Genomic DNA, 27750 nt, shown 5'->3' with positions numbered 1-27750 from the left:
AATAGTTTAATATACGGATTCCTATGGACAGATGACAGTAGGCTGCTGTCTCTCTGGCTCATCACACTGTGACATAGTTTCAGTTATATGTTATGAGAGACTTGAATAAGTTTGTATGCAGGGACTCACTCCTTCACATTACACTGAGTTCATTTGGAGATTTTTATTTACAATATTTGTCTGAAAACTTTGAGACGATGTGAGAGAGAAGGAAAAGGGCCCAATCTAAAGCAAGTAAAACTTTATCACCTGCTTTGTTTAGAGAGGCGATAAGTTTGCTGACTGACGAGTATGTTTGGTTGTGTTAACTAAACGTGTTTCTCTTGTTTGTTTTTCAGGGAAAAGTCTCAAGACTCTTATGTCCAAAGGAATCTTACAGGTGCATCCTCCCATCTGTGACTGTCCTGGTTGTCGAATTTCATCTCCAGTGGTAAGAACCTTTTTATCTCCTGTCATACTGCTGTTGCTGCTGCACTGTCTCTCTGTACTTGGAGAGTCCATGTGTCAAAGTGTTGAAGCTATGAACATATCGTTTTTGTTTGTTTGAGAACATCTGTGCTGTGAAAACACAGTATGTTGAATAACAAGGGTTAGATGATCGATGATGTGATGATCAAGAACTCACCTCATTGGTTGCAGTTTGTCAAAGAGCAAAATAAATACAGACAGAGGTTTAGGACTAATTTATAAAATACATGTTTTGTTTTAAAAGACTAAATGTGTAATTTTGTATTTTAGTAATTATAACTTTATACAAATGTTTTAATGTTACTTCCTCAGTTAAATTCATGCTGAATGCTTCTGCTTGCTTTGCTATCTTGTCAGGCAAAGTCAGTTTAATTTCTACAGCATTTATACATCCTACAACACATTTATATTAGCTTATTACTGATGTTTAGTTGTTGTTTTTTTCATCATAGACAATATAGGATGAAGTTTAGCTTGTGTCGAGCTCATCGAGGTCTGTCTGTTATGTCTCAGCTCTACAGTAACGAGTGGGTGAGATTGTATGACTGTATTCAGGAGCATTGTCTCTCTCTGTAACCTTGACAGGGTAGACCCTACAGGCACACGTGTCAACTATGATGCTAATTTCTCTCAGCATGAATATCAAATCCACTTTCAGCCTTTCACTGACACACAGAGTATCAGGCAGCCTTTTCTTCGGAGGCATCGAGCTGTCCGGTGTGGCTGTTTGACGTTGTGTGTCGTTGGCCCGGCTCTTCTGTCCCATTGAATCAGTTTCCTCACCTGGCTGTTGAACTTTTGTTTGCCTGGTGCTTCCCTCGGGGCTCGGCCGGGGGCACCGTGCCAAACCTTAAGGCCTTGCAGGTGTGTCACGATTACAGCATCACCACCCTGTGTGTGTGTGTGTGTGTGTGTGTGTGTGTGTGTGTGTGTGGGTGTGGGTGTGTGTGTGTCAGCTTTGAGCAAGCACACTGACGGCTCATCGTCGCCAAATCTGTTCACACAGGTGCGGCGGGCTGTGAGTGTGTGTGTGTCTTTTCATGTGTATGTGTGTGTGTGTTTTTATCACCACGGAGCGCATCTGTCGTCGCTCCCAAGCACTAATCTTGAGGGAAGGGTGTAAGAGGCTTAGCGAGCTACTGAGCGTGGCTACTGCTGATTATTGTGTGCGAGGCACGCAAGGCAAAGGCGGTTTAGATAAGCCGGAGGTGTTTGAGTGATACAGGTAAACTGGTGACATTTTTCACAGCCAAGAATGAAGACCTGCACCTTAACACGCAGGGTTCAGCCAAAACGAATTACCTGAGGGAGGCAGGGGGCAGGGAAGCACACAGGAGAGACGCTCGTGTGTTATATTTTACAGGAGGATTTAAAATATGAGCGTGTTTGGTTATGTTTAGGCTTATTACAGATATCAGAGTGATTGGCTTTTGGCTTGCCGGGGCCTGTACGGTTCCACTTCAATTACAGCCGTGACGGAGTACAACTTTGTTATTGACGTAAGCAGGGATATGAAGGCCTTAAGGTTGTTGTTGTAGCCTACTCGCCCTCTCTTCCTTTCCTTGTCTGGTGGTGAAGCCTGAAGTCTACCCCACCAAGTGAATACCACCGTGACGCTCGGTGCACACGCACACACACACATCCACACATGCACATTGAGTAAGTTGGCAGTTCCATGCGAGGCGGTGAGGGTTAGGCGGAGGAGGGAAGGCAGCGGGACTTGTATGGCCTGTACTGGCGTCTCCCTCTCTCCCCACTGACTCCCCTCAGGGCATGGCAGCCCGCACTCCCTCACTGATGAGCTCTCTCTCTCTCTCTCTCTCTCTCACTCACGCACACACACACTATATGCCTGCCTACTGACACAAATTACCTCATGCAGTCATTTATTTTGAAAGTTTGACGGCTGAACTTTGAGTGATCTTGTTTCGCTATAGGCATGAGGCAAGCGATCATAAAAAAGTGCAGCAGCTGGTGGGAAGACTTTTCACCTGCCTGCTCAGAACTCGTGGAAGTTAATTTGCTGTGTCGGCCCGGGCACAAGCTGTTCACAACAACACCGCACAAACTGAGCTGTTATACGCTTAACAGTTTGAATTTAAATGTGCTGATAATGTTGATGAGCTGCTCTCTTTAATTAAACAGTAATGATTGAAATGTGTTGGCTAGCTAGCTGTGCAGGTGCGTCAGCTTTCTGTTTAGCTTGTTATAATCAGGTTGCCCCTTGACGTTCATAGATGCCGCTTACTTTGTGTGTGTAACAAAATGTAATTATCTAGCATGTATAGTGTAACACACTAGATTGCATGGTGAAGTTTATTCTAAGCTCTGCATGTTTATGTCTTTGTCTGTTCATCCCTGCGATTATTTGTACACCCGCGTTTGCTGGCTTGACTCGCCTGCTCGCTGTGTGTAAATGTGCGTGTGTGTGTGTGCATGTGTGTGTGTCTCCTCCCGGGAGAGCTGGGCTTCCTCTGCTCTGTTATTTCAGCGGAACTGGCGGAGGCCGGGAGGAAATTACACTCCCCTCCTCCGGCTCGTAAAGACCTCCTCCAATCAAGGGCTCCTCTTGCAAAGTTGAATTAAACACACACAAACTCTCACACACAAACACAGAGACACACACTTTTGTCCTATAACTTACAGTGTGTTCTCATTACATTTTCATAATGCCGTTTCCAATAGAGTTAATGGGGAAAAGATAATTAGAATTAAAACGCACCATATTGAGTGAAATAATAGAAGTTGAGCTGTTCCGGGATGCGGAGTCGTCTTCATAGATCAACCACCTACTGTACACGTCTTTTGTTGTTTGTGTGTTAGTGTGCATGTGAGTTGCTTAGGCTATGTTGCTATGGTAACAACATTATTGGTCATTGGCCCAGAAGTGTGCAAAATCGCGGTCGTGTCGAGTGTATTTGTGTACTTTGTGTGGGTCTTTCTATCAGACAACTCGGAGATAAAGTGAGACTCAGCTGATGTAGAGGTCAATACAAAACAGAGACGTGTGTCACACGTAGAAGTGCAACAATAGACCTCACAATAAAACTCATCCAGGCCTTTTGTCGTCTTTTCAACGATTCAGAGGAAATAGACATTTTTAGTTAGAAAATCAGCACGATGGTAGAGACTGCTAGAGAGCTAACTGTGTGTGTGTGTGTGTGCACATGCTGTGTTAGCTGCATAAAGTGTCGTCATATTTGCACACCATATGACTGCATGTATGTGTGTTTAGGCGTGGACCCTGTTAACAGGCAGCTAAAATAAGTCAGAGCATCTGTCTATCAACAAAATGTGGTTTATCACGACAAAGCCAATGGCGGTATTTCTAAAAAAACCCTCCCAACGTGTCTGTGTGTGAGTGTGAGTGTGAGTGTGAGTGTGAGTGTGAGTGTGTGTGTGTGTGTGTGTGTGTTCGTGATTGTTGTTCGCCGCATGATTTCCTCTCGCTGTGTCACATCAGGCCTTTGCAGACAACATTGTCTTATCTCAGCTGTACTATTTAGCGTCCATTAAAAAGAAAAAAATGTGCACACACTAAATATACACACACAGGATAACAAGGAAGTAAAATGATCAGTTATAGAGGTGTAAGAAAAAAGTTATTTTTAAAGGCATAAGGAGGTCACTTGAGTGTCTTGCTCGTCCTCAGTCACAGTAAAGTGCGTGATATGTCTTAACCTCAGCGAAGTCAATGTCAAACCTTAAAGAGGTGTAGTTTTAGAAGTGTTGCAATGTGTTTACTAAGTAGTTCAAGTTGATGTAACACATCTATTTCGAGTGTGTTGAACTTTACACTTTTTCTCCTAATTGTCCTGATCAAATTTACTATTGTTGGCTCCAACACAAGAGAAACATCAGGTAATTCACCAGCCTATAGTACACGCTCACCTCCGCTTCCCCTGTGTTTGTGTGGGGACAGGGAGGCTCGTTACCTGTCCGTAAAGCTCCCCTGCAGCAGCCTCGGTGGGCCTATCCAAACACAGAGAGAGAGAGAGAGAGAATAAGGGAGGAGGAGGGAGAGAAAGAAACTAGAGGCAGAGGGGAGAGCGAAAGGCGCGCTGGCACGCTTGACTGCACCGCCACTGACCTCCCAGCGCCGCCCCAGCAGCCCCCCCCACCACCACCACCACCTCGCCGCCTCTCGCCCTCTGTGCACCTCTCCCCCTCCCCCCACCCCCCTCCCCTTGCCCTGTGCCGCTCCACTGGGCTGCAACTGCCCGCTCGACTCAGCGCGTGGGGGCCGAGGGTGCAGGAGAGCATGAGTGTGTGTGTGTGTGTGTGGGGGGGGGGGTGACGACTTGGTCGCATGCCTGTCCGCCCTACGGTGCTTTCTCACTTTTTTTCTCTTTCTCTCACACGGCCTTGAACAACCAAGTGTTGCCTAAAGTCTGTACATAAACCACACACACACACACACACACACACATGCACACACAAGCACACAGTTATCAAGACTCAGATTTATTTAGCAAAGTATGAAGTACATTTACACTTATATGGAGATGGTCTTGTTGTGGTTTGTGCCTGATCTCACAACAAATTAATTAATTATTAATTATTTTCTTCTTTTTTAACACAAAGCAAGAACAGCAAGGTTCTTAAACATCATTCATAGACGGTCATCAGAACAAAGTGTGACACCTTGCTGCTTTAACTGAGTAAGGTGTCACAGGAAATGTTTTATGCTCATGTGCGTCTGTCATCGCAAATAATGACACCATTATTGATAGGATATGTTATATATATATATATATAATATTTTGTATAGTAATGGGATAATAGGGTTTAAAGTGACAATAGCTGACTCTGTACTTACATACATATATGAGCGTTATAGTCTGATAGCCACAGGGGTTCAACACATTTCTACATATCTGCACATATCTGCAGTTTGTTAACAGATCTCTGCTCTTCTTGCAGAAGAAGTTTGTTGACATGCACGCAATAATTTGATTATAGCCGTATCAGACAAATATAAGCCTCTTCAGATAATGTGAGGCCTGCACAGTATAGTGGGCCTTTGTCTGATTCCTTTCACTGGTTTGATGCAGAACATGCCCCAGAGAGGTCATGGAGTACAGTGGATGCAAATGGGTGTTTCTGTAAACAAACAGTATCATGGCTGCCGGGGAAGGAAAAAAACGCCCAAATTAGTCGCTCTAGTTTCTTTAATGTCCTCAGGAACATCATCCTGACTATCCAACACGTCATACAAACTTCAGATTTATTCACAGTCATCGGGTTAAGTTTGCATCCTGAACCCGATTGGATGAAAGCTGACAAATTGGTCGCTCATCACCTGTCGTAGGTGCACCTGTGAAAATGTCAGCATGGCTCTCCCTGCGAGTGAGTCAGACATATTGAGGTGAGACTTCAGAAAGTAAGATTAAGTAGTTTGTTTTTTAAGATGAATTTGATCTCAAGCTCACACAAACACACAGCAGACGCATAGTTTGTTCCAGCCTTGTTTCAGAGCGCGGTAATGACCGCTTCAACCCCCTCTCCCACTCTCCTCACGCTCGTTTTTTCCCCCTCTCTCCTTTTCTGTCGTCTCCTCATACCCCCCTCCCCCTTTCCCCTAGTGCTCGCGCCAAGTCGGCCCGCCATCCCGCCTCCACACACACACACACGCATACACACACATGCTGCGAGGTAACGGCAGACAGGCGCGTGACTCATTAGGCATTCGTCCCCCAGGGAGATCGCTGGGGGGGCGCGTGCAAGGGAGAGAGAGCGCCGCAGCTGCAGGAATGTCACGGGCGGCTACCGCTGTGTGTGTGTGTGTGTGCATAAGCGTGTGGGTGTGTGCTCACTAATGCTGGTTGGAGCCAGCGGCGGGGCACTGCACCTTTCAGGAAATAACGCAAGGAGAAAGAAAAAAACACACTGTTATTGGTTCTCTTTTCCACCAAGAGCTCATTTAAAAGTCTGAATTAAATTTGTAGAGAAAACATTCGATTGCTTATAATTTCTGCATAGATTTCAGCGCCTATGTCTGCCAACGAGGAGCTGTGATTAAACCCTACACGAGCATTTTGTTGCCTTTAAACCAACCCGTGCTTTAAATGTATAAATTTAGGACACCATCTAAATCAGCTACAGGAACTTTCATGGCTGTTAATATAAGCACATTGCTCACTGTATAGATCCAACAGATTGCTTTTCTTTTTCACATTAAAGCTTTATGAGCCATATCTTCATATTAAATGAGACTGTATGCAGATGATGTCCAGGTGAGAATCGGAATTAAGTAGGGAGTGAAAATAAGCTAAAATGACGCCATTTATCAACCACAAACAAACCACATTAAGACTCATCTGCTTTTTAACTTTACTATCATTATACTTTTATATAATACAGCCTATAATATTCTGTTGTCTTGTTACAAAATCATGTAACTTACTACAAATAAGGACAATTTTCAGTAAAATTCTGTGGTTATTTAAAAAAAAAAATCCTTTTTCAATATCAGAAAAGTTATGATGTGATAAATAGGTTCACAAAGCAGGACAGTTCATCTGTAAATGTGCATGTCACATTGCGGGCAGTTTAAAGCTCCTGTGAGGAACTTTCTGTTTGTGTTGATTTTGGCGCCCCCTGTGGACAAAGCCGTACCTCTTATCTCTTTGCTGATTTTGTCCTGTTCATGCTTAAGTGGTAGTTTTTACCAGAAAATCTTGTCTTTCTTTAACAGTCATGTATCACTCACTTAAAATGTTTGCCATGTAAAATGTAAACAAAAGCAGCGTGCAGCTAATCGCTTCGTCTACACCTCCCCCCCGCCAGCAGTTTCAGGCCTTTAAAATAACTAGCTCATATAGAGTCATCAGAATTCATTTCAGTCTGTTTCATAGCGAAAAACTCCTCACAGCAGCGTTAATGAGCTTTAATGGATGTCAATAGTGTTGAGTGAGGTCAGCTGAGATAAGCTAACTGTGTACACTTTAGTTTACCAAAGAAAATCTTGGGTAATGGTAAAAATGTTATCTGACTTATACAATGTATTGTTACTATAACACCTGCACTACTTTGTAGTCACAGCAGCAAACTTGCTATAATTAGTTTGAATTGTTTTAAGTTCAAGTTCAACTTTTAGTGTCACTCTTATTAAGGTGTTATAAAACCATAATGATTAAGTGAGTGTAAATGTTTGTCATGCACTGAAATTTAAATTGTCCTTCTAGATTGAGTAATAAGTTGGTCAGTGTGTCCCTCTGTGTGTGTGTGTGTGTGCATCTGGATGTATTTGTGTCTTCTTGTGTCTAAATGTGAAGCCCAGATACAGTTTTTGGCTGCCTGACTGTCAGACAGAAAGCGTGGGAGGCGATATTCATAGAGGTGCTTTTAGTGGGACTTTTATGAGAGACTTTTTTCCATGGCTGAAAGGAGGCTGACCACACGCAGTAAGGTTGCCTCAGCTCTGTGCAGACGTGTGTGTGTGTGTGTGTGTGTGTTTGTGTGTGCGCGTACGAGCCTGAGCGCTCAGGCGCCCTTCCTTTGAGCGCTCCTACGTGGGCTGCCAGGGGTGTGTTTTGCTTCGTGTTTTGTTTCGGAGAGCCCTCCCCCGTGCTGCGGAAGTGTTGCCGGAAGCAGTGGGAGCTCACCCCCAGTTCTGCGTCAGTGCCACTAAAGAAAGGATCGGGGCTTTCCGGGAGGAGAGAGGAGGGAGGAAGAGGGGGGGTTGACGGGGGCTGTCAGCCTGGGTATGTCACGGCCATGTGGGTGGTTGTCTCGCTCGCATACACACACATGCGGAGCCAGAGTCACGACTGGTCTTCGACAAACTATTCCTGTATACACTGTATTTCTGGCGTGCTCCGAGTAAAATCCCCTGCTTTAGAGGGGAATTCTAAGGAACAGGAGCAGGTGTGTGTGTAAGAGTGTGCGTGTGTAGGTGGTGAGTGGGTTACGCATGTGAAATTGTGCGTTTTCCTGACAATGTGAAAACAGCAGTGAAGAGACTGTGTGTCTGAGATTTAGTATTAAACAGATGTGTGTGTCTGACAGATGTGACCGCGGTAGCATCCATGGAAAACTGCTGTTCTGTTGTTTTAATGAGATGCTTTGCTCCTGTTTCCTCCTGTACTGGCCCGTTAGAGCTCCAGCTCTAACGTCCGACAGCGAGGCCGCGAGAGGAAGCTGCAGAAGTACCAGAAAGTGATCCACTGTCCTCAAACGCTTGAGCAGAACTTGGAGAAAGCTCCAACAGGAAAGAAGAAAGGAGGAAAAACCTCTTTTCTGGCATGGCTTGATAAAAAAGAGAAGGAGAGAAATGTGCAGAACTCTGTGGCCTGCTCATCCTGGGGGATGTTTTCATCTTCCTCTGTCTCCCCCCCCCCCCTCCCAAACTCTTTTTAATGTCTGCCATTTGAGAGACTCCAGAGGGGCTGCACCTGTTTGCCTCTTGGCTAGGAGCCCCCAAATCCCTCCTCCTGCCCCCGCCTGCCACTCACGCAGCCGCGCCTCCTGGGATGGAAGGAGCGAGGGAAGGAGGGAGTGGTGGAGAGTGGGGTTGCGTGTGGTGGAAGGGATAGCTGGAGGGCTTGGAGGCGTCCGGGAGTAAGAGCAAAGATGTAGGCAGAGAGACAGAGACAGAGAGAGGAGGGAATATAGTTTCAAACCAAGTCCACACCACACTGGACAGACCTTACTGTCGGGCGCTCTCTCTCTCTCTCTCTCTCTCTCTCTCATGTTCTTACTCTCCACATTCTCTTTCATTCCTGTATTTTCTCTCACCTCTTCTCTTCTCTCTCCTCTACAGACCCACATGCACTCTCCCTCATCCCTGTTAACTTTTCTCCTCAGCCTACCCTTCCCCTGCTCTTCTCCAATTTCCTCCCCCAGCTCAATCTCTCCGGCTCTGGCCATGTCTCTCCCCTCCTGTCTCTCCTCCCTTTCTTTCTCCCCCTCCTCCCTTCTCTCTGTGATAGGACCATGTTAATCTGCAGTGACCTCTTCAGGTCACATTAAAGGTCGCCCAGCTTCACTTCCTAACACCCCTAGGGCCACTCTCTCCTCTTTATCCCTTCTTCTCTCTGCTTACTGCTGGCAGCTTTGCAGCAAAATAAATACTTGAATTAATCAACCAACTTTCTCTTCTTGAGTTCAATTTTTAATCAGAGACAGTTTGTTACTCTATTACAGACCCAGTGCGGAGTTTTGGAAGTATTACGCTATAATTTATTGACATAGTACACACGGCTTTGTGATACCTGGCTGGAGGCTGATGTCAATCATCAGATGATGATGTTTTGGTTTCACTGCAGCTCATGGATGCCAGCTACACTGACGTTTCTATCTTTGCTGTTGAACCAGTTTTTGTTGGAACCTCACAAACCTTTTTTGTCGCAGTGTCCTGTGAGATCATGTGACGTAGCTGTTGTTGAGACCACTCGTCATGTTACTATGTAATTCATTTGAATTTGAGCTGCACAATATCTAACTAGTACCTAACAAACATGTGTTCTTCTATCTCAGGGATAGGTTTAGGTGAAGGCTTAACAATGTTAAACTAAGAATTGTAACTGTTTATCCATTATGTTAAGCTAATTATTCCTGTCATTAACTTCTCTGTTCACTTTCTTACTAGTTTTCATTCATAATTTATCTTGAAAAGTAGTGTAAAGATCAGAAAGGTCTCAGATCTCAGGCCGTCAAATATCAACGCTTTGTCAGGGCCCTCTGCGTCTCATACAGACGCACAAGGTTGTGACTTTTTGTTCTCTCTGAACATGAGGTTTACATGAAACTGGCTGCTTGAGCGTTTTCAGGCAAAACAGCTACATGGTTAAGTTAAGGGGAAAAAAACATAGTGTGGGCTTAAATTATAACTCAAGGTTCAGTTTTGGTTTCACACTGCACTCGAACGCTGACAGCCTGGGTGAGAGTCCTTGATTCATCTTCTACGTACTATTACCTCCACGTAAAAGCAAGAGACATGCAAATGATCAAATGAAAATAAAAACAAGGAAATAACTTTACATGCTGTATATGAATCCTGTTGCTAAAGTGTCTCCTTCTTCCTTTGTGCCTCGTCGTGCAGAACCGCGGGCGCTTGGCTGAGAAACGCACCATCCCCCTGCCCCCCAACCGGGTCCCCAAGAAGGAGCTGGCCTCCATCTTCAGCAGCGACGACAGTGAAGGCAGCGAGCGAGCCAGTGGGGATCATGCCCACATCAAACAGGAAGACGAGTTGCATTACAGTATCATGAGAAAGAGGTGAGCATTGACTTCTATGTTCACGGCTAAAATGTAGAAGGACGGAAGATGCATGTTTGACTCTCCTGCACCCTCTTATGCTCACACCAGATTGTAGTCAACACCCACAACCTTAAGCTTATTTTACTTCTTTCCTTTTTGTGTGAGTTTATCGACAGTGACGCACATGTCATGATGACAAAGGTTTTTGTTGTTCCTGAAAATATATACGTTGTGGAGTGAATCACAATGAGAAGAAAATGTCATGCTACTCTCTGAGTCACTTCTGTTGAAAACATTTAACAATAATAATCCTTTGTTTTGTTCGCCTTCCAATCCCCTCACTTCTTTCTCTTCAACATAACTTTTTTAACAGCACCTCTGATGCATGTGTCGGATTTCCATCAAAAGTGATTTTAGGATAACTAAAGGCGCGAGGAGAGGAGCTGACAAAGAACAGTGTTTCAGAAATATCCTCATGGCTGTTGCTTTGGGACGCCTGATGGAAGGATGTGTGCTGAGCTCTCAAAGTGTTAATTGGTTTTGTCGGTTTGTGTTTTGTTGCTCCTGCCAAGTCTGAGCGTATCTGTCTTGACTTGATATTGAAAGACTGAGTCACCTGAGTCACCACTGTCTGCTTCATCTCATCTGTACTAAGCCTTGGGAGCAGTTTGATCTTTAAGCAGTTAATATGAACCATAAGTTGTTGCGTGTACTTGTCAACTATTTCGTAGTTGTAAAAATGTTTGAAATGGTTACAAGTGAAAAACGAAAACAGACTGACACTAACTAAGAAGAAGAAGGGTGTCTGTGAAGGTTCTCAGTCATCCAGGTCGTGGTAATTCTAAGATTAATCCAAAAGGCAGCCGGACTTGGTTGAAATTCTTGAAGACGGTTCACCTCTCACCCGAAAGTAGGTTGACCTACAGAGGCTTCAAGACGTCTTGAAGAACTTCCACCAAGTCCAGCTGCCTTTTGGATCAAGCTTAGAAAGAATGTGCTGCATTATAGACAAGAAAACCCAAAGTTTGGATCATCATGCTTCATACAACAGGAAAGAAAAATACCTAATAATCATAATCCCAAAAGTGGAAATTATTATTAATTAGACGCATTAGATTGGGTTTGTGGACTGCTTTCACTATAAGCCTGTAAACATTCATATTCACATCTTCATGCATTCAAACACACACATGCAGGGTTACAGTGCGGTCACCTCATTAAGAACTGAATGGGCTCTGAGGACATACGCTCTGCTTTTTCTACTACTGTCAGAACTTTGCAGCATTAATGGTATAAACTGTAAAAAACATCATGTGGATCCTTGATGAGTTGGTATGTACGGACTGGTATGACTCAGAAATCAGACGGGTTATAGATGCATATAATGCAGAAGCTGTTCATTGATTAACCTCAGAAAGTCCCCAGCTGCATTATAAGCAGCTTGCGCAACCTCATTACAGGAAGGGATGTTTTTCATGTCTTGAGATTTGCGTGTGACACGGCGGACAGCACGGCAACTGTGAAGCTTTAAATGGATCCACTAACCTCGTTTAAGAGGGCTTCCCCTCCCCCTGACACTTGTGCCGCTGGCGTGTTAAGATGATAATGAATTTAAAGAACACTTATGACTAATATGTCAGGCTTTTACCCTTTGAAAGGCGACGGACTCGCTGGAGCCGCAGCTCCGGTCTGTCCCGGGCATCCGTCTCAGGCCTGCTTTATCCCCCAGTGCAGGTCTGGACGAACGGGATAATGGGATGTCCAATCACGGAAATGTGATTTCCATTGACCGCAGCTTCGTAAGTGAGTCGTAGAAGGGTCTTAACAAATTGGATTTGGCCAATGGATGTGAAAAATATGCGGCCTCTGTATACATGTGTGAGTGTATCTGTGCTGTCTCATCCACACATCATCAGGCTGGCGGCACCACCGTGTCACACCCACTTGGTTGTTGTAACCTGCTTACTGTAACTGTACTTTAGTCTGCAGTGACACATCCAAACAGTGTGTGTCAATTTATTTTTAAAACTACAATTCCGTTTTAGTTTTGTTAGCGCTTGGTTTCAGTTTCAACAGGTCTGCTGTCATAGCTCATCATTCTTTTTCAGACGTCTTCGTAAGTTCATAAAGCTGCCACATTCTTCTAAGCAGATTCATGTTCATAGCTCTACAGACAATTAGCTTTCTTAGTGCTGCATAGACCCGTGTTTGTCCCGCTGAATAAGCAGAGACCATCGTGCAGCAAAGACACAAAGCCAATTCTATAATGATTATGACAAAAAGGTGCACATGGTGTGTGGCTCCTGTTAAACACGCAGGAACAGTGTGCTACATTTTACCTCGGTTTCGGTTCCGCAGGTGGTATTTTTATCTGACGTGGATTCGTTAACGCTGATTTATGGGTTTCATCTGAGGGAGTAAATATTTGATGGGGGGTAACTTAGGATTTTAGTATCTTACTCAAGGGCAAAACAAAGCCTACCTTAGCGTTTGTTTCAGTTGGCCGTAGATAACAAAGCTTTGATTGAAAAGTGCTGACTGAGAGTCTGGGTAATTACCCGGCAACCGCAATGGATTTTTATAAGTTACACCCGCTGACGTGTGCCTTTCAGTCTGCGAAAAATAAACCACCATAGCAATTATTTACATGAACCAAAAAGGCAGTTTCTCGGTTTTTAATATGTGCATGCGGCCGTACGTTATTTGATATCTTACATGCATATTCTACCTTTTACAAATGAGCAGAAACTTATTTGCTGCATGTATTATTGCAGACTTAGTGGATTAAGTAAAAGGAGGGAGCCACAGACGGACTGAAGGATTTACCAAGCTGTGCTTTTTATATGTAATGTGGTTTCTTCATATCAGGGCCATCTTGTTTTGTGCTCACCCAATCAGCAGGGAGTGAACATAACATCTGATCTAATTGGTTTTGAGCTTGAGTATAAAGGTGATAAAGTCATTGTGTATGAAGTTTGGATGCACCTGACTGTAGCCTCGGACGGTCGTCTGCTTAATTGTGTTTTTAACCCCAGTGAAGGTTGAGGTAGTGTGAGCTGTGATAGAAAACAACAGTGTTTGCTGCAGGTTCACGCTGATACGAGGCTGATTAGTACAACTGGAAGACAACAGAGGATGCTCACAATCATAAACATTTAGAAAAATCACATTTTGCAACTTAATTTCAGTGTTTTTCTCAGTTTCTCTCCGTGTATCTCCTCATGGAGCGACAGTGGCTCAAATGTGTTAGTGGGGATAGTTCACTTAATTCTCATCATAACTAAAGAGAAAAGGAAGACGCTGATGCTGTTTGTTTCTGTATGTCATTTGACATTTTGTCCTCTGGCTTTATTGAACAACTGTGTCATTGCCTCATTCCAGTAAGAGGTCACGGACAGTGTGAAATTACTGGAAACGGCTCTCCCCTAAAGCACTAATTAGTGCTCACAGAGGTTTTATAGCTTTCTAGAGAAGCTTTTCCGCTACAAGAAATTTTGGCATTGTTTACTTGCGTTCGCCATGGCAACAGAGTCACAGCAACTTAGTAGCTGATTGGGTGTTGGCTAGCAGCGAGAGATTTGTTGTTTTCACATAGAGCAGTGTTTTGTCTGTAAACTCCCGGTCACAACACAGGATCAGCGAAAAGATGGTCAGCAGTGTTTCCGCATTTTAGACACAGATTTGGTGATTTATCCTTTCCTACGTGTAAATAACACTTTGTTTACTATTTGGCACGTCCTGTTTGATGACATCAGCCTAAGATAATAATAGGATGGCCTGTCAAACAGTGTCTACGTACATAACACGTAACATTTCTGTCCACCGTTAATGTGACAGATACTTTCCCTTTACAAATCCTCCTAAAAACATTTGAAGAATTTCTCTCTGAATTGGAAAAGCTAGAAGGATAATAGTGATAAAAACAGTAGAACCAGAAAAAAGGACAGAGTGCAGTGTGTGTGAGCCAGTAGAGAAGTTATCAGTAAAACCAGAAGCATGTGTGTGGCTAAGTTCATGCAACATGGCAGGCGTACTGTATATTCTATTTCCCTTGTATTTTCCTTCCTCCCTTGGCTGGCTTATCGACCTCATGTCAGCCTGTACAGCAGAGAAACAACAAGGAGAAGTGAAGCCAGGCTACTCTTACTTATTTATGTATCTATTTCTGTATGTATTCATTAGCCCCTCTGCTCGCAGGGTTCCCAGTTGCGGCTTTCCTTTCAATCCAACTGTGAGCAGCATGACAATTGGGTTCCCGTTTCTCAAAGGAATCAGATAAAACATGAAATGTACATGGATCAGATCCATATTCCTGCTTTAAGCGTTATGTGTACCAAATTATAAGCTCAGTCTATACCTCACTATGCAGAGGCTGTTAAATATTACATGTTGCCTGGTAGATTTTGAGCGTTGCTGTGAGCCACCTGTGCAGGTTGGAGCAGACTGTGTGTAGCTTTGAGAGCAGAGGAAGGGTGCACAGTAAACCTGCGAGCACCAGATGTTACACAGCGCTCGCGACCTGTGTCTGTCGCTCTCTTCCTCTCTCTCTCTCTCTCCTCCTCCACTCCTCCACCTTCACATCCCTGCTGTCTGTCTGTCAGCACTTTCCCAGTGGTGGTGTGAGACATGGCGTCAGGGTGCCTGGGCTGCCAGCTTCTGCCAGCTCACACTGTGACCTCCAGCCCCGCCACCTCAGCTCCGCGTGCCAATGCCACAGCAGGCCACTACTGGGCATTTATACTGAGTCGCCTCCCTGTGCCAGGAGGAAAGGCTTTTATGTGGTCAGGACCATTTTGAATGGTAATGTTAGAAGGAAGCACAAGCTTTCCTTAACAAAAGAAGGAAGCCCAACAACTGGTCTATTTCTACTGTAACCCCGCTCAGCCCTGGACTTTTTGAAATTCTTTTTAAAGGACATGTGATCCAGGAATACAGAAAAAATGATTATTGCAAAACTGTAGAAAAGTTTTTCTCTACATATTATAACACTGAGCAGTGGGGACGATAATAAGTGATATTATTCATAGAATAGAAGCACTGAAAGAACCCAGCAAAACTACATTGCATCCACAGGCCAGATTCTTCTGCTTTAATTCCAGTTCTTTCTGTTCCTGTCAAATATTTCCTGACTTTAATCCTGAAAACTTTCCTACTTTAGATAATATATTCACAGACTTGTTGTTGTCATCTCAGTAATGTTGGATATCAGTGGCATCCATGAGATACTTTGAGCATTAACTCATATTAGTTACCCCGGTGTCTGGGTCGGTGTGTCTGACTGGTAGACGGGGATGAAGGGGCGGTATTGACAAGTTTGGGGATGAGCTGAGGATGAGATGATTGTCTCCGGCGTGCACCTGTGTGATTATAAGGCAGCTCATGTCCTTATCTATCGGGCCCAACAGCCACCATATAACCCCCCTCCATCCTCTCTGAGGCCCCCGTCCTTCCCAGCTAACCCCGAGCCTCAGGAGCTCCTTAGGGAGCGCTGACTCAGGTGACTGGGTTTTAAACACCATCCCAACCCCCCCCCTTCATCTTCCAGGGCTTGAGTATGACCTTGCCTCCACCCGGAGAAAGAGAGGGGGAGGGAGTGAAGGGAGGGCAGAGGTAGGTGGAGATAGGGCTAGGCCCTCATTAGCCCGAGCCGAGGCGGGACAGCTCAGGAAAAGTGCGCTAATTACCCCACTAACAATGTCCTTGCCGTTCATGGCTTAGAGCGGCTACTTCGCCACGGGATAATAACCCCATCACCTCGCTGAGAAGTTCAGGATGGCATTATCATGATCACTTTAAATGATGGACAGAGGGTGGTGTTATAACGCAGCCAGCAGACGGATGGATTTTGCTGCAGTTTCTCACAGCGCAGTGTGTGATGTGTGTTTTGTTGGAGTCGCTGAGTGACGCAGATACATTATTATATGACTTTAAGCACAATTTATAAAACCTAACTGCAACTCATTTTCTTTTGGAAGAAGCCCGTTGAGCTCTCTGACACAGATAGATACTTATTTTAGTCAGTTGGTCCTTAAAAAAGAAGTCTATGATTAGTCCAGAAGTTAGCAGTCCGATCAAGCGTCTCCTCGCTAAGCAACAGGTCGTGACTGTTTTGTCTGAGACCGTTTTCTGACTCACTTCTTCTCTGTGAGTGAAAGATGACTGCTGAAGGCAGCACGGCCAGCATTAGGGACCTCTACGCTCTCCTTCATCTTTTCTGTTAGCGTGTGGAAAACAGCTTGGCGACCGACAGCCTGACATTACAGCAGCAGCCTGTAATCATGGGACTGTAAAAACCCAAATCCAGCAGCCGCAAACAGTGTGGCCTCGTCATAGTGGTGGCAGCTAAGAACCGTTCACCGCTCCTGTCCCATAAACTGTGCTTGCTGTGTCATACCAGACCCCCTTCATAGACGATTCTGCTTTCAATAAAGTTGCCAGTTAAGCCTATAAACAAGATTCCTGCTGACACGAGAGGATGCTGAAAACATTAAACTGAAATGTCTAAATAATGCATGTTTTCAGCCTTATTTTGTACATGAAATGACAGTATACAGGATTTTTTTTTGCTTCTTTTCTGCTTTTAAAAACTCCTCCATGCAGCAAGAACAGCACGTCCGCCATTTATGAATAAATAACATTGGGACTTGAGGGTAAAAGGATTCAACCCTGCACCTCTCCTACCTCACAAGCTGTTAGCCATCACTTCATCACCTTGTACTGCTCAGCTGCTATACTCCTCTCAAACTCTTAAGCACTGATTTCCCATCATTATGGCATTTAATGTGATCAGGATGTTAATCAGATTGTAAATTAAATACCTCAGTGACACAGTTGTGTGCGCCCACTGTTTGATTATGTAGAAGGGCAGAGTGGCTCCAACCAGATCTGGGCCTAATCTCTAAACCCTCCTGCTGCACCTCCTTTGGGCGACGAAGGACGGGACAGGGAGAGGCTTCTGGACAGCTTTGTTGCAAAGGATCTGCTGTTGAAGTGTCGACATGACAACAGAAAAGAAAACACATTTTATTTTCCGTATATCACATATTGATTTAAATATTACATCCATAATGAGTAACTAAGACTTTCTAATGTGCTTTATCTTTAATATTTGTCATCTGTCTTTCCATGTTGCTTAATTGCCGTATTTCTCTGAAGCAGCTGTTTTCAGTTTAAAAAGAGCCATAATCAGGTTTTAAGCTACTAAACTCCTTATGAGTTGTGAATATGTTCGTTAATACATCTTACCGTGGAAGATGAGCAGGGATGAGACCTAAAAGTGCTGGATGCGGTAGTCTGTCAGAGTGTATTACACACCTCAGAGCTAAGAGGCAGCTGACAGGACAGCCACTTGTAGCTGCTGAGTCTGTGTGTGGAGGTATGCAATTTAGAGGGGACGCTGCTTTCTGGATGGAGGATTTGTGCGGTAAGTAGAGTGTGAAATAGTAGGAATTTATGCTCTGCTGCTTTATCACATGCTGGTTTGGATTGCGTTGTGGAATTAAGTTTGTTTGGGGCTGCTTTTAAAAGTGTTTATCCTCTCTTCCCTGTGTGTCTGTGTGTGTGTGTGTGTTACAGTCGTGACAGTGACCTCTCTACAATCATCTCGAACTTGCACCACACCAGACAGCACGGCATGCCCGAGGGCCAGTCAGCCTCTGACCACAACACCAGTACTGGACACACAGGTAGGACCCCTGTGAAGCTGTGTGTGTGTGTGTGCTTAAAGTTTAGTCAGAGTGATGTTTTCTTTCTCTTCCCTTGTTCATCTCTTTCTTCCTCTGCATCCAGACTGCTGATATATCCCCTTGTACATCTCCTGTAACATATGTAAACCTTCCATTACCCATTTAATTTGCTCTAATTTGTGTGATTGGGGGAATTTAACATAAGCTTATTACTCATTCCTGGGGGTCGCTCTCAATTTGATTACTTAATGGTTTTCCACATTCTCTTCCGCACTCCAGGATTTTTGTTAAACCCCCTGTTTTAAATTACCTCTGAATAAATAGCTTTGTTTGCCATTAATCCAGTTTCATGTGAGCTGAGGAACCATGCCTTTGTGTGTGTGTGTGTGTGTGCGCGCTAAGAGCTTTTCTTCCAGCTTACAGACAGAACACAGACAGCATTTAATCACAGCTATTTGTCAAGTAGCTTTTATAAGGATAGAGTGCAGCCATCAAAGACATATGGTTGTAAGACAGCCGCTGTTGAAATCACTCCGTAGCAATCAACCTTCTTTACTGGATAACTCTGCCTCTTAGTCGTATCTGTCCCATGACACGTTTGTGTAGCCTACTGTATGCCAACATTGTTGAGAGGTAAACGGTAAATGCACTACACTCATATAGCGCCTTTCTACGTCTCAAATCACTTTACACTGCATGCCACATTCACCCACACACACATTCATGCACTCATGACAGAGGCTGCTCACCTGCCTATTTGGATCTAACCTCTAATATGAGGTTCAGTATCTCGCCTAAGGACACTTCAACATGCGGCCTTCGACATGCGGATTGAACCTTTGACCTTCAGATTTTTGGACCACTGAGCGACAGCTGGTTTTTGAGGGCAACATGCTTCACTAGTCAAACAAAGTTTTCACATGATCATATTATTACATTTTAAACATTTTATATTTCCATTTAGAAACAGTTTTAAAGTACTAGGCTATGTGAATTTTTTGGACGACAGTTAACTTTCACACAAATTGAATTTTTTAGAAGTTTATAATCTGCTGCTTTCAATCAGGATAAAGGTTGTCATTCTTTTTTCACTTTTCTCACTAAGATAACCTTTATTACATCTCTTCTGACTTTTGCGAACAGGAAAAGTGAATCATAATTATGGATTTTCAAAATAAAAGCATGTTGAATTGAGTACACCCCATCCGCACAAAAGCAAATTACTGCATGCATGCCGTGTTATTAACGAAGAACAAACCTTTGCTCCTCCTTTAACCCGGGTTTGACCCTCTCCCTTCTTATACCATTAGATAAAGACACAGCAAGTGCCATAATCAGCCCAGACCCAACACCTCCATACCATCTCTCTCTGTATGCTCATCTCTTCTGTCTGCCAGATTAATTCTCCATACGGTCCCTGTGATATCAGCCAGGGTGGGTGGAAGGTGGAGGGTATTAGACTGCTCAACAGCCAGCCCAGCCAGTGTCTTAAACCCCGGGTTGCAACGGATTTCCACCCAAATAGCGGCCTAATCAGCTGATAAACTTAATGGAGAAATCAGAGCTCTGAGTAGTTATCTTAATGGAGGAAGACACAAGGGGCTAGAGGAAGGTGGGTGAGGTAGGAGGGGGTGAGCACAGTGTGCCTAAACCAGAGGGGGTCCAAAACCCTAAAAATCTGTCCGTTTGACCATTAAAGGGAGATTTAACAGGCGCTGCCTAAGCGGCTCGCTCTGTGTCTGTAAACAAGTCCAATCCGATCAGCCACTGGCTCTAATTCTGTCTGCCAGTGAAATTAGACACACACACGCTCACAAACACACAATTACACACAAATGACACGTAGTTATACAGATGCGTGCCCACGCAAAATCAACACAGGTTCAAATTTGCGTCCAAATACATAGGTGGGTGTATGAAGTTTTAGAGCAGTGGATTATTTGAGATGGATGAGACGGTAAACACGACTCGCTGTCTATGATATTGTGTTTGCTCGGTTCTGTCAGTCAGCTCTCCTATTTGACTTCTCCTACGTGTTTTAGGAGTCTATCAGTGAACTGTGGAGGGAGAGAATCTGAGGAGAGGGAGACAGGACAAAAATTAAGGAAAAGAGAGAGAAAGCGGCAGAGATGCAGTGATGGGAGAAACATTTGGAAATAGAGAGACAGAGGAAAGAGAGATGAATGAGTGCGGTGGTATCAGGGGAGGGCAGGCGGCAGCCACGGCGGCGGACGGCTCTGTGTGTGTATGTGTGTCTCTGTGTGTGTGTGTGTGTGTGTGGGTCATGAGGAAAGGGAAGCAGGCTTGCTGGGTCGTCTCTGCGCCGGAGTGGGCCGTTAATTAAATCTGAGGGACAGACAGGAGGGCTGCCTCCCTCCTTCTCTTCTTCTCTCCATCCCTCCCTCCCTCGTTCGCTCTCTCACTCCCCAGCCGCTGGCTATTCAGAGGCTCTGTGAGAGGAGGGAGGAGGGAAGAGGAGAGGAGGGAGGGAGGGGGGGAGCAAGGGCGCCGACGCTGAGAGTCTGGCTGCCTGTGGAGACTGTAAACCGTGGCTCTGCGGTCAGACCGGAGACTCAAACAGGCAGATAAGGTGTTTTTGGACCGCCACACTCTCTCTCCTCTGCTCCCTGCACTCAGACTCCCAGAGGCAGTTACAGCCTGTCGGTGTGTGTGTGTGTGTGTGTGTGTGTGTGTGTGTGTGTGTGTGTGTGTGGTTGGGGGTTGCAGCGGTGGTTTGGGGCTTGAGCACATTTGTGTGTGTGTTTCAGCATGTGCACCTTTCCGTGTGTGGTTTTAAATGCCTGGTTTTAGATGTTTGCTTGCGTGTGAATCTGCAGCCCAGCGTGTTTGTGCAGGACTTTCTTCTCTCAGCCTGATTGTGAGTGAGGATTGCTTTTAAAGTATTACCAGCTTGTTATTCCGTGATTAGCATAGAAAAGCAATTCTAAACACAAGTAAACACTACAGGATTTCTGATGTCATTAGCTCCGTCACACAGAAGCAAAAAGGAAGTGAGGATTGTAAATATTTTAAAGCATCCCACGGCTTAATAGGAATGTAATTGTGCTGCCATAACAAAATGGCTTCTCAGGGTTACTGGTAAAAACGAGCTAATGCTTCCGTCAACAGAGGACATTTATGGATGACAAACATAAAATGTTGAGTAAATGATGAAAATACTTTTTCCTCTCTTCTGAACTCTTAATGGAAACCAAACAAAAGTTAATTCAGAAAGTTATATATATTTATATTGTATTATATTTGTGCAGTATATCTCACAAAGCTCTGTGAGAAGTTCTCTATACTTCTGTCTTTTACCTTCAACCAACTCAAACTGCTGTTCCTGTTCATGACTGGTGTTAAAAGCCCAAACACATTGCTTTGTAGAATCAGATTTCTCTTTCATCAAAGTGACATAACAATGTTGTTACATTTTCAGTCCTGTTCTTACTCTTGTTATGGATACATAATCAACAAACGTAGCCTTTTAATAAAAGCCTTTAATAAAATGTGACTTCACCATTGTGTTGATAAGAATATTGACTTGTAAGCAGAAGAATAACATTGAAGGACACAAAAGGTTCGACAATAAAAGCGGATATTAATTACATTTTTAGGGCTTGTTCGAACAAATAAATATCCCGCTCACCTTATAGAAACACACTCCTCACGAAACAGTGTGACAACTACATGTCTGCATGTTGTTCATTTTTCTGAAGAGGAAAAACTACTGCACAATAATCCAGATAGACACTCGCTGATAAGCACAGCTGTACTCAACCATCAGGAAAAGTAGAGCTAATGAAGCAGACAACCACAGAAGCGTTCCCCCTCTCTCTTTCGGTCTTATCTAAAGAAGTAATTGTTCTGTTTACTTTGGTTCCTAAAAGTCTCCTCTTGTCTCCACCTTGAACGGCATTGCTGCTTTTCTGACACAATCAAACAGAGACCTTTCTGACCGCCATCTACTGTAGACTATTCAATATCATGAAGACTCTCCTGCTTGTGAGAGAAACATTTTTTAATGCACTTTTACAGGTTTATTTTCTTTCTTTATTGATTGACTCATTCAAAAGTAAATTGCTCTGTTTGGCAAAACCTTTTATCAGAGAATAATTTAATCTCATTACAAAAAGTATTCAGTAATTGACCTTTATTTAAGCAGCTTTCAGTATCATGGCTGTCACAACCCTAAACCACTGTTACTGCTGCTGGAAACATCACTTCCTGCTCATTAGAAACGCTGCACCAGGTGATTTTAACAGGAAGGACTTGCTGTACCTCACAGAGGGCGTTAAGAACGACAAAACAAAAGTCTATATATAGCAAAAATAGCATGTCGGGGTTTTTAATGTGACATAATTATAATGAGATGCAAAATGAACTTTAATTTAAATTATAATGTCACTGTTTTTATTTTAAGGCCATTTTTAATCATCTACACATTTCAGTCTCCTCCCATGTTTTCCATTCTACCTTGTGTCTCTCTACCTCTCTTGATTTCTCTCTTCCTGTTGTAAAGACATAGAACATGACAAACAGAGCAGCAGTGTTGCTGTTTGTGTACATGTGCACGTGTTGGCAGTGGCGCATCCTCCCCTTAGCGTGAGCAGAAGCGCCTCCATCACCCCCCATCAGTCCCCCCCCTCTCCTCCCCTCCCTCTCCCAGCTGCATCGGCCTGTAAGCCAATCAATGGCAGGGCTTTCAGGGCCGGCGGAGGCCCCGGCGCACGGAGGGGGGATCAATAAGTTATTAGCACCATTCTGTCAGCTGTAATGTGGAGATTGATCGGGGGGCTGCGGCTGGCGGCCCACCCCACGTCCCCGCCTGTCACTCCCCCCCCTTTTCCTCTCACAGCTCCCCCCTCCCCGGCCTGATAAAGATGACAGATTAACGGAGTAAGAGAGGAATTAAGGAGTCTGGCTGTCTGAGCTGTCACCACGCTCCATGGGATGGAGAGAGGAGAGGAAGAGGACTAAAGTTTGAGGGAGGAGAGGAAATCAGAGAGCAGGGGAAAAAAAGAGGAATGCTCCCCTGCCTGATGATTCGCCCTGGTGGTGTCACATGAAAGAGAAGTGGTTTAGGTCCTGCTGTTTCCTCTTTCTCTATCTGTCCTTCTGTTTTCATCCCTCTTTTCTCACAGTGGGAGGAACAGCAGATAAGAAGGAGGTTAACTAGCAGTGAGGAACTGAGGCAGAGGCTAGAGTACTGTGTGTTTAGGTTAACATAGACAGGTTAGCCTGTAGACGTAAACTGAGGGCTTTATCATAGCAGCTAATGCTATTTGCACTAATAATTAAACAGGAAAAATCACATCGCCTTGAACCTAAAATCAAACTCTTGACTCCATAACCACTAATTCTTCAGCCATATTAACAAGCAGGTGATAGGGAATTGCCCAGGGCAGCAAACATCACTGTAAGCTGTGTTAGTGGGAGTAAAAGGGTTAGCATAGACGCTAGCCGAGCTCAGGGTTGGGCATTAAAAGGGAGCGCCGGTGCGCTAAGAAGCCCCATTTAATTGGCTTTAAAAGCTTTCCGCCCTCAAATCTCTGGCCCTCGGGCACTCGCTCTGGAGACGCAGTGTCTTGAGTGAGGTCGGCTCAAGAGACGACTCAAGTGTGTGTGTTTGATCATGAGAGGCTCTGGGTGTGGGTGTAAGTGTGTGTGTGTGTGTGTGTGTTTGTAGGAGAGGGGCTTTAACTAATGGAGGCTCTCTCTCTTTGTTAATATTCCACTAATAGGATAGATGGAACCCTTTTTTTTTTTAGAAAGGACCAGTGAAAGAAATGTTCTGAACATAATTTGAAAATGAGAAAAAAACAGAGGTAATAACGGAGATGACGGAAAAAGTAGAAATTGTAAAATACATTTGGTGTGTGTGTGTGTGTGTGTGTGTGTGTGTGTGAGTGTGTGTAGGTCATAGACTTGTCCATTAGTGCCCCTCCCCCTCCCCTTACAGCCTCTTTTAGGATGGTATTGGGAGTGGATCTCCTCAGGACCTGAGAGACAACATCAAACACTGGATCACTAGTGAACCTCCTCACTATTGCCTCTCTCTCCCTTCATCCTTTGCTCGCTCGACCGCTAAACACCAGGGCTCCTGCAGCAGCCCAACAAAGTCCTCCGAGTCCTGTCTACATCTCTCTGTCTCTTTCCCCTCCCTGTCTATCTGTGTCTTGTTATGGAGAAGGAAGAACATAAGTTTGGGTGATGGGTTAAAGGTTAAAGGTCAGACTCCACTCCAGCTTCACTCCGCTGTTGATGACTGTCTGTCTGTTGCTAAGGTAACAACAATATCAGGAGACATGACAGAAGTGTTGCTTGCTTGGGTACTGCTATGAAATTACGTCAGGGTTTTTTTGTACCCTCTGTTCATCATTTCTCCGTACTGTTTACACATGCTGTGCAAATGATGAAAAATTGCTTTGTTGAAATAGAGAGAGAGAGGAACCATTCTCCTTCAGGGAGGGAAAAAAACACCCCCCGTCCCTAAAAATACGCACCAAGAAGTGAGAGAGACAAAGCGAGAAAGAAGAGAAAGAAGGGAAGCAGTTGCTGCTGTGGCTTGGCTGCGGAGGAAGAAACCGAGTCAGAGAAAAAGCAGAGGTGCAGAGATAGAAATAGAGAAAGAAAGAGCGAGAGCGCAATGACAAACGGCTTTTTCCTTCCTGCCGGCGCTGCGTGCAATGTGCTCTGCATCCCCTCCCTCGCTGATTAGGCCCGTATTGATTTGAGGTGTGTTTGAGGGGGGTTGGAGGTGAGGCGAATGGGCGGGAAGGAAGAGAGGGATGAGAGGGGAGGAGAGGAGGAGGAAGAGGCAGTAGGGGGTGCAGTAATTGTACACTAGATGCTCCTCTTTGGTGGCAGGGGAGAGGAGGAGGGGGAAGCAGGGAGGGTGTTAATGGTAGGAGAGAGAGAACTGATAAACACACCTTGATGAGGGGAGAAAGAGAAGGACAGAGAAGCAGATGGAGAAATTAGATTTAAAGACCAGTGTTTGAGGGGAAGGCAGCAACAAGAGAGAGGGGAGTGGCTGCTGTAGGTAGACAAACTAAAAATAAAGACGTGATATAGACGTAATGTAGGATGAGAGGGATTTCTCAAGCAGCTGAGAGGCTCTCGTGCACTTTAGTTCACTCAGAGGCTTTTGTTTAAACATCTGGAAGACGAGAAGAAAGAAGAGAAGAGAGGGAGGAAGAACAGTGATAACACTTGAGGAGAGACAGTTGGAGAGAGACGTTTGAGGAGATGCAGAGAGAAACAGCCCTCCTTCCTCCCTCAAATAGACAAACACACACACACACACACACACACACACGTGAAAGAGCTGGGCAGATCTGTCATCCACGGCGGTGCAGGCCCCCTCTTATATCTGACAGAACAGGCACATCTCCAGACGCCAGTGGCTTGCTTCACTCGCTCTGTTTCTCTCTTTCTCTTCACCTCTCACTTTTTTTTTTCTCTGGCTCCTTTTCACTCTCTCTCTTTTCTTACTCTGCATTTCTAAAGCAGTCGCCATGTATACAGGTAGACGTGGAGCAAAGCGTCAATATCGATCTTTCGCTGCGGCCTCCTCCTGACTCTGTCCCTCTTCTTGTGTGTTTACAGATGACCTTCTAGGCAAGAGAAGAAGCTTCTCTCCCAACAGCAGCAGCGAGTGTCCCTCTGACAGCAAGAAGTCACGCAGCGTATCCCCCAAAGGTAAGACCTCAAAGTGTATTTGTGTGTTGTGACATCATCGTAATCATTTTCTGAGAGGAAAGGGTGAAAATTGAAGGAAAGAAGACACGATGACTGAGTCTCACTGAAAGAGAGAGAATGAGAGCTGCGGATATAGAAGAAAAACAACTGGTTATTGGTTCAGCTTAGCTGGTGGTCAGTGTGTCAGGGTCATTTTCACACACACACACACACACACACACACACACACACACACACACACACACACACACACACAGTGTCTCACTTTTTCATATAGACTCTTCATTGCAATCTCTCTGTTAACCCATTCCTCCCTCTTACAAACGTACAGTTACACAGGTAGGGGAGTCATTAAAGGCTCACTGGAATAAGGGTAGACTGACTGATTTACTAATATCGATATAGCTATCTATCGTAATATTTGTTTTTGATTTTCCGGCCCCTCATATCGATTTAAAGGATTTGAAACGCCCTTATATTTCCCTCAAATGACTGTGATCACAGCTATCTCCTCTCATGTAGATGTCGCTGTAAAGCTAGTCGGCTTGTTTCGTTCTACATGCCGTCATTTCCGGCATTACTTCAGAAGCGAGCATGGCGGAAAACATAAAAGCAGACTGAGGGCCTGTGCCCACTAATGGCGTTTTTTGCGCTGGCAGCAGCCCAAGCTCAATTTCAGAGCGCTTCTCAGTCGTGCTTACTGTTTTTGCGTTTAGGACGCTGAGCGCTGAAAGCACTGAACTGCATTGGTTTTGTGTAGAAAACAGGCACTGCTGGCGCAAAAAAATTCTGTCCGTGGACACAGGCCCTTATGTGAGCACTTCGGTTTTGCAACCAAAACAGCAACTAATAATTTAGATACTAATTTACAATCTCACTAACAAGACACCACAGCGATAACCCTTTTTCTCCACACACCTACACCTCTGCTGTAACTGAGGCGCTGTTACACAGCGGCTTGTCCCTCTTTCTCTCGATCACAATATGTGTCTGCTCTGTTTCCAGTATCATGATTTACGTTTTACAAAGTCGCCCAAAAAACACACAAGTGGCATTTTGCATTTTTCACCTGCGACCCCGTTTTATAAAGGAGGCTCGTCTTGGTTCTGAATGACACCAGCACTGTGCTGGGGCACAGCGCCATATGAAGGTCCATATTTAACAGGAGACATCACACCTCAATCAGTATATTTACAGGAGGGACTTAGCAACATACGCCTCTCTCTGTGTGTGTGTTTCTCTGATGAGCATGTGGGGAGATGCTGCTTGCTACCGGTACGGGAGGGGCACACTGCGAGGGGAGGATGTTCGGTAATTAGTCAGTCGTGGATGACGATCTTGGACAGATAAAAAAAAAGAAACATGACAGAATTGGTTGGAAAATTTACCTCAGCGGCCCTTAATATGCTTCATCTGCCTGCCCACATACACCACACATATTGTCTATGTGGGAAACACAGTTCAGTGGCACAATAAGAAGACTTTTATAAACACTTGAGTTTCATATTATGTTATGTATAATACCCAGCCTTATAGTACATACAGTGTACATATAGTCATAATACTGTATATGCAGTATAATATATACAATAGTATATCATATAATGACCCCTTTGGAGAGAATAACAATGCAGCTGATTCTTACTGCACACACTTTATTGATAACTTTTCATCTGCTCCATATGTCAAG

The 27750-nt window shown here is 44.5% G+C and overlaps 1 protein-coding gene across 3 annotated transcripts in view; it reads left to right on the top strand.

Annotated features, from left to right (window-relative positions):
• The window catches only part of samd11 (sterile alpha motif domain containing 11), a 59400-nt gene that overhangs the window by 13758 nt on the left and 17892 nt on the right, over positions 1-27750 (top strand). For all 3 annotated transcript variants that reach the window (XM_069660499.1, XM_069660498.1, XM_069660497.1), the window contains exons 2-5: positions 339-430; positions 10514-10689; positions 18247-18356; positions 25968-26060. In XM_069660499.1, coding sequence (XP_069516600.1) covers positions 359-430; positions 10514-10689; positions 18247-18356; positions 25968-26060 — 451 coding nt within the window. In that variant the 5' untranslated portion in view covers positions 339-358. The remainder of the gene's footprint in view (positions 1-338; positions 431-10513; positions 10690-18246; positions 18357-25967; positions 26061-27750) is intronic.

Source organism: Semicossyphus pulcher, unplaced genomic scaffold (genome assembly GCF_022749685.1).
Source record: "Semicossyphus pulcher isolate SPU_LCO1_2020_fin unplaced genomic scaffold, fSemPul1.0.p SCAF_13, whole genome shotgun sequence".
NCBI lineage: Eukaryota > Metazoa > Chordata > Actinopteri > Labriformes > Labridae > Semicossyphus > Semicossyphus pulcher.
The sequence above is the reverse complement of the archived record's forward strand: the minus strand, read 5'-3'. Positions and strand labels throughout refer to the sequence as shown.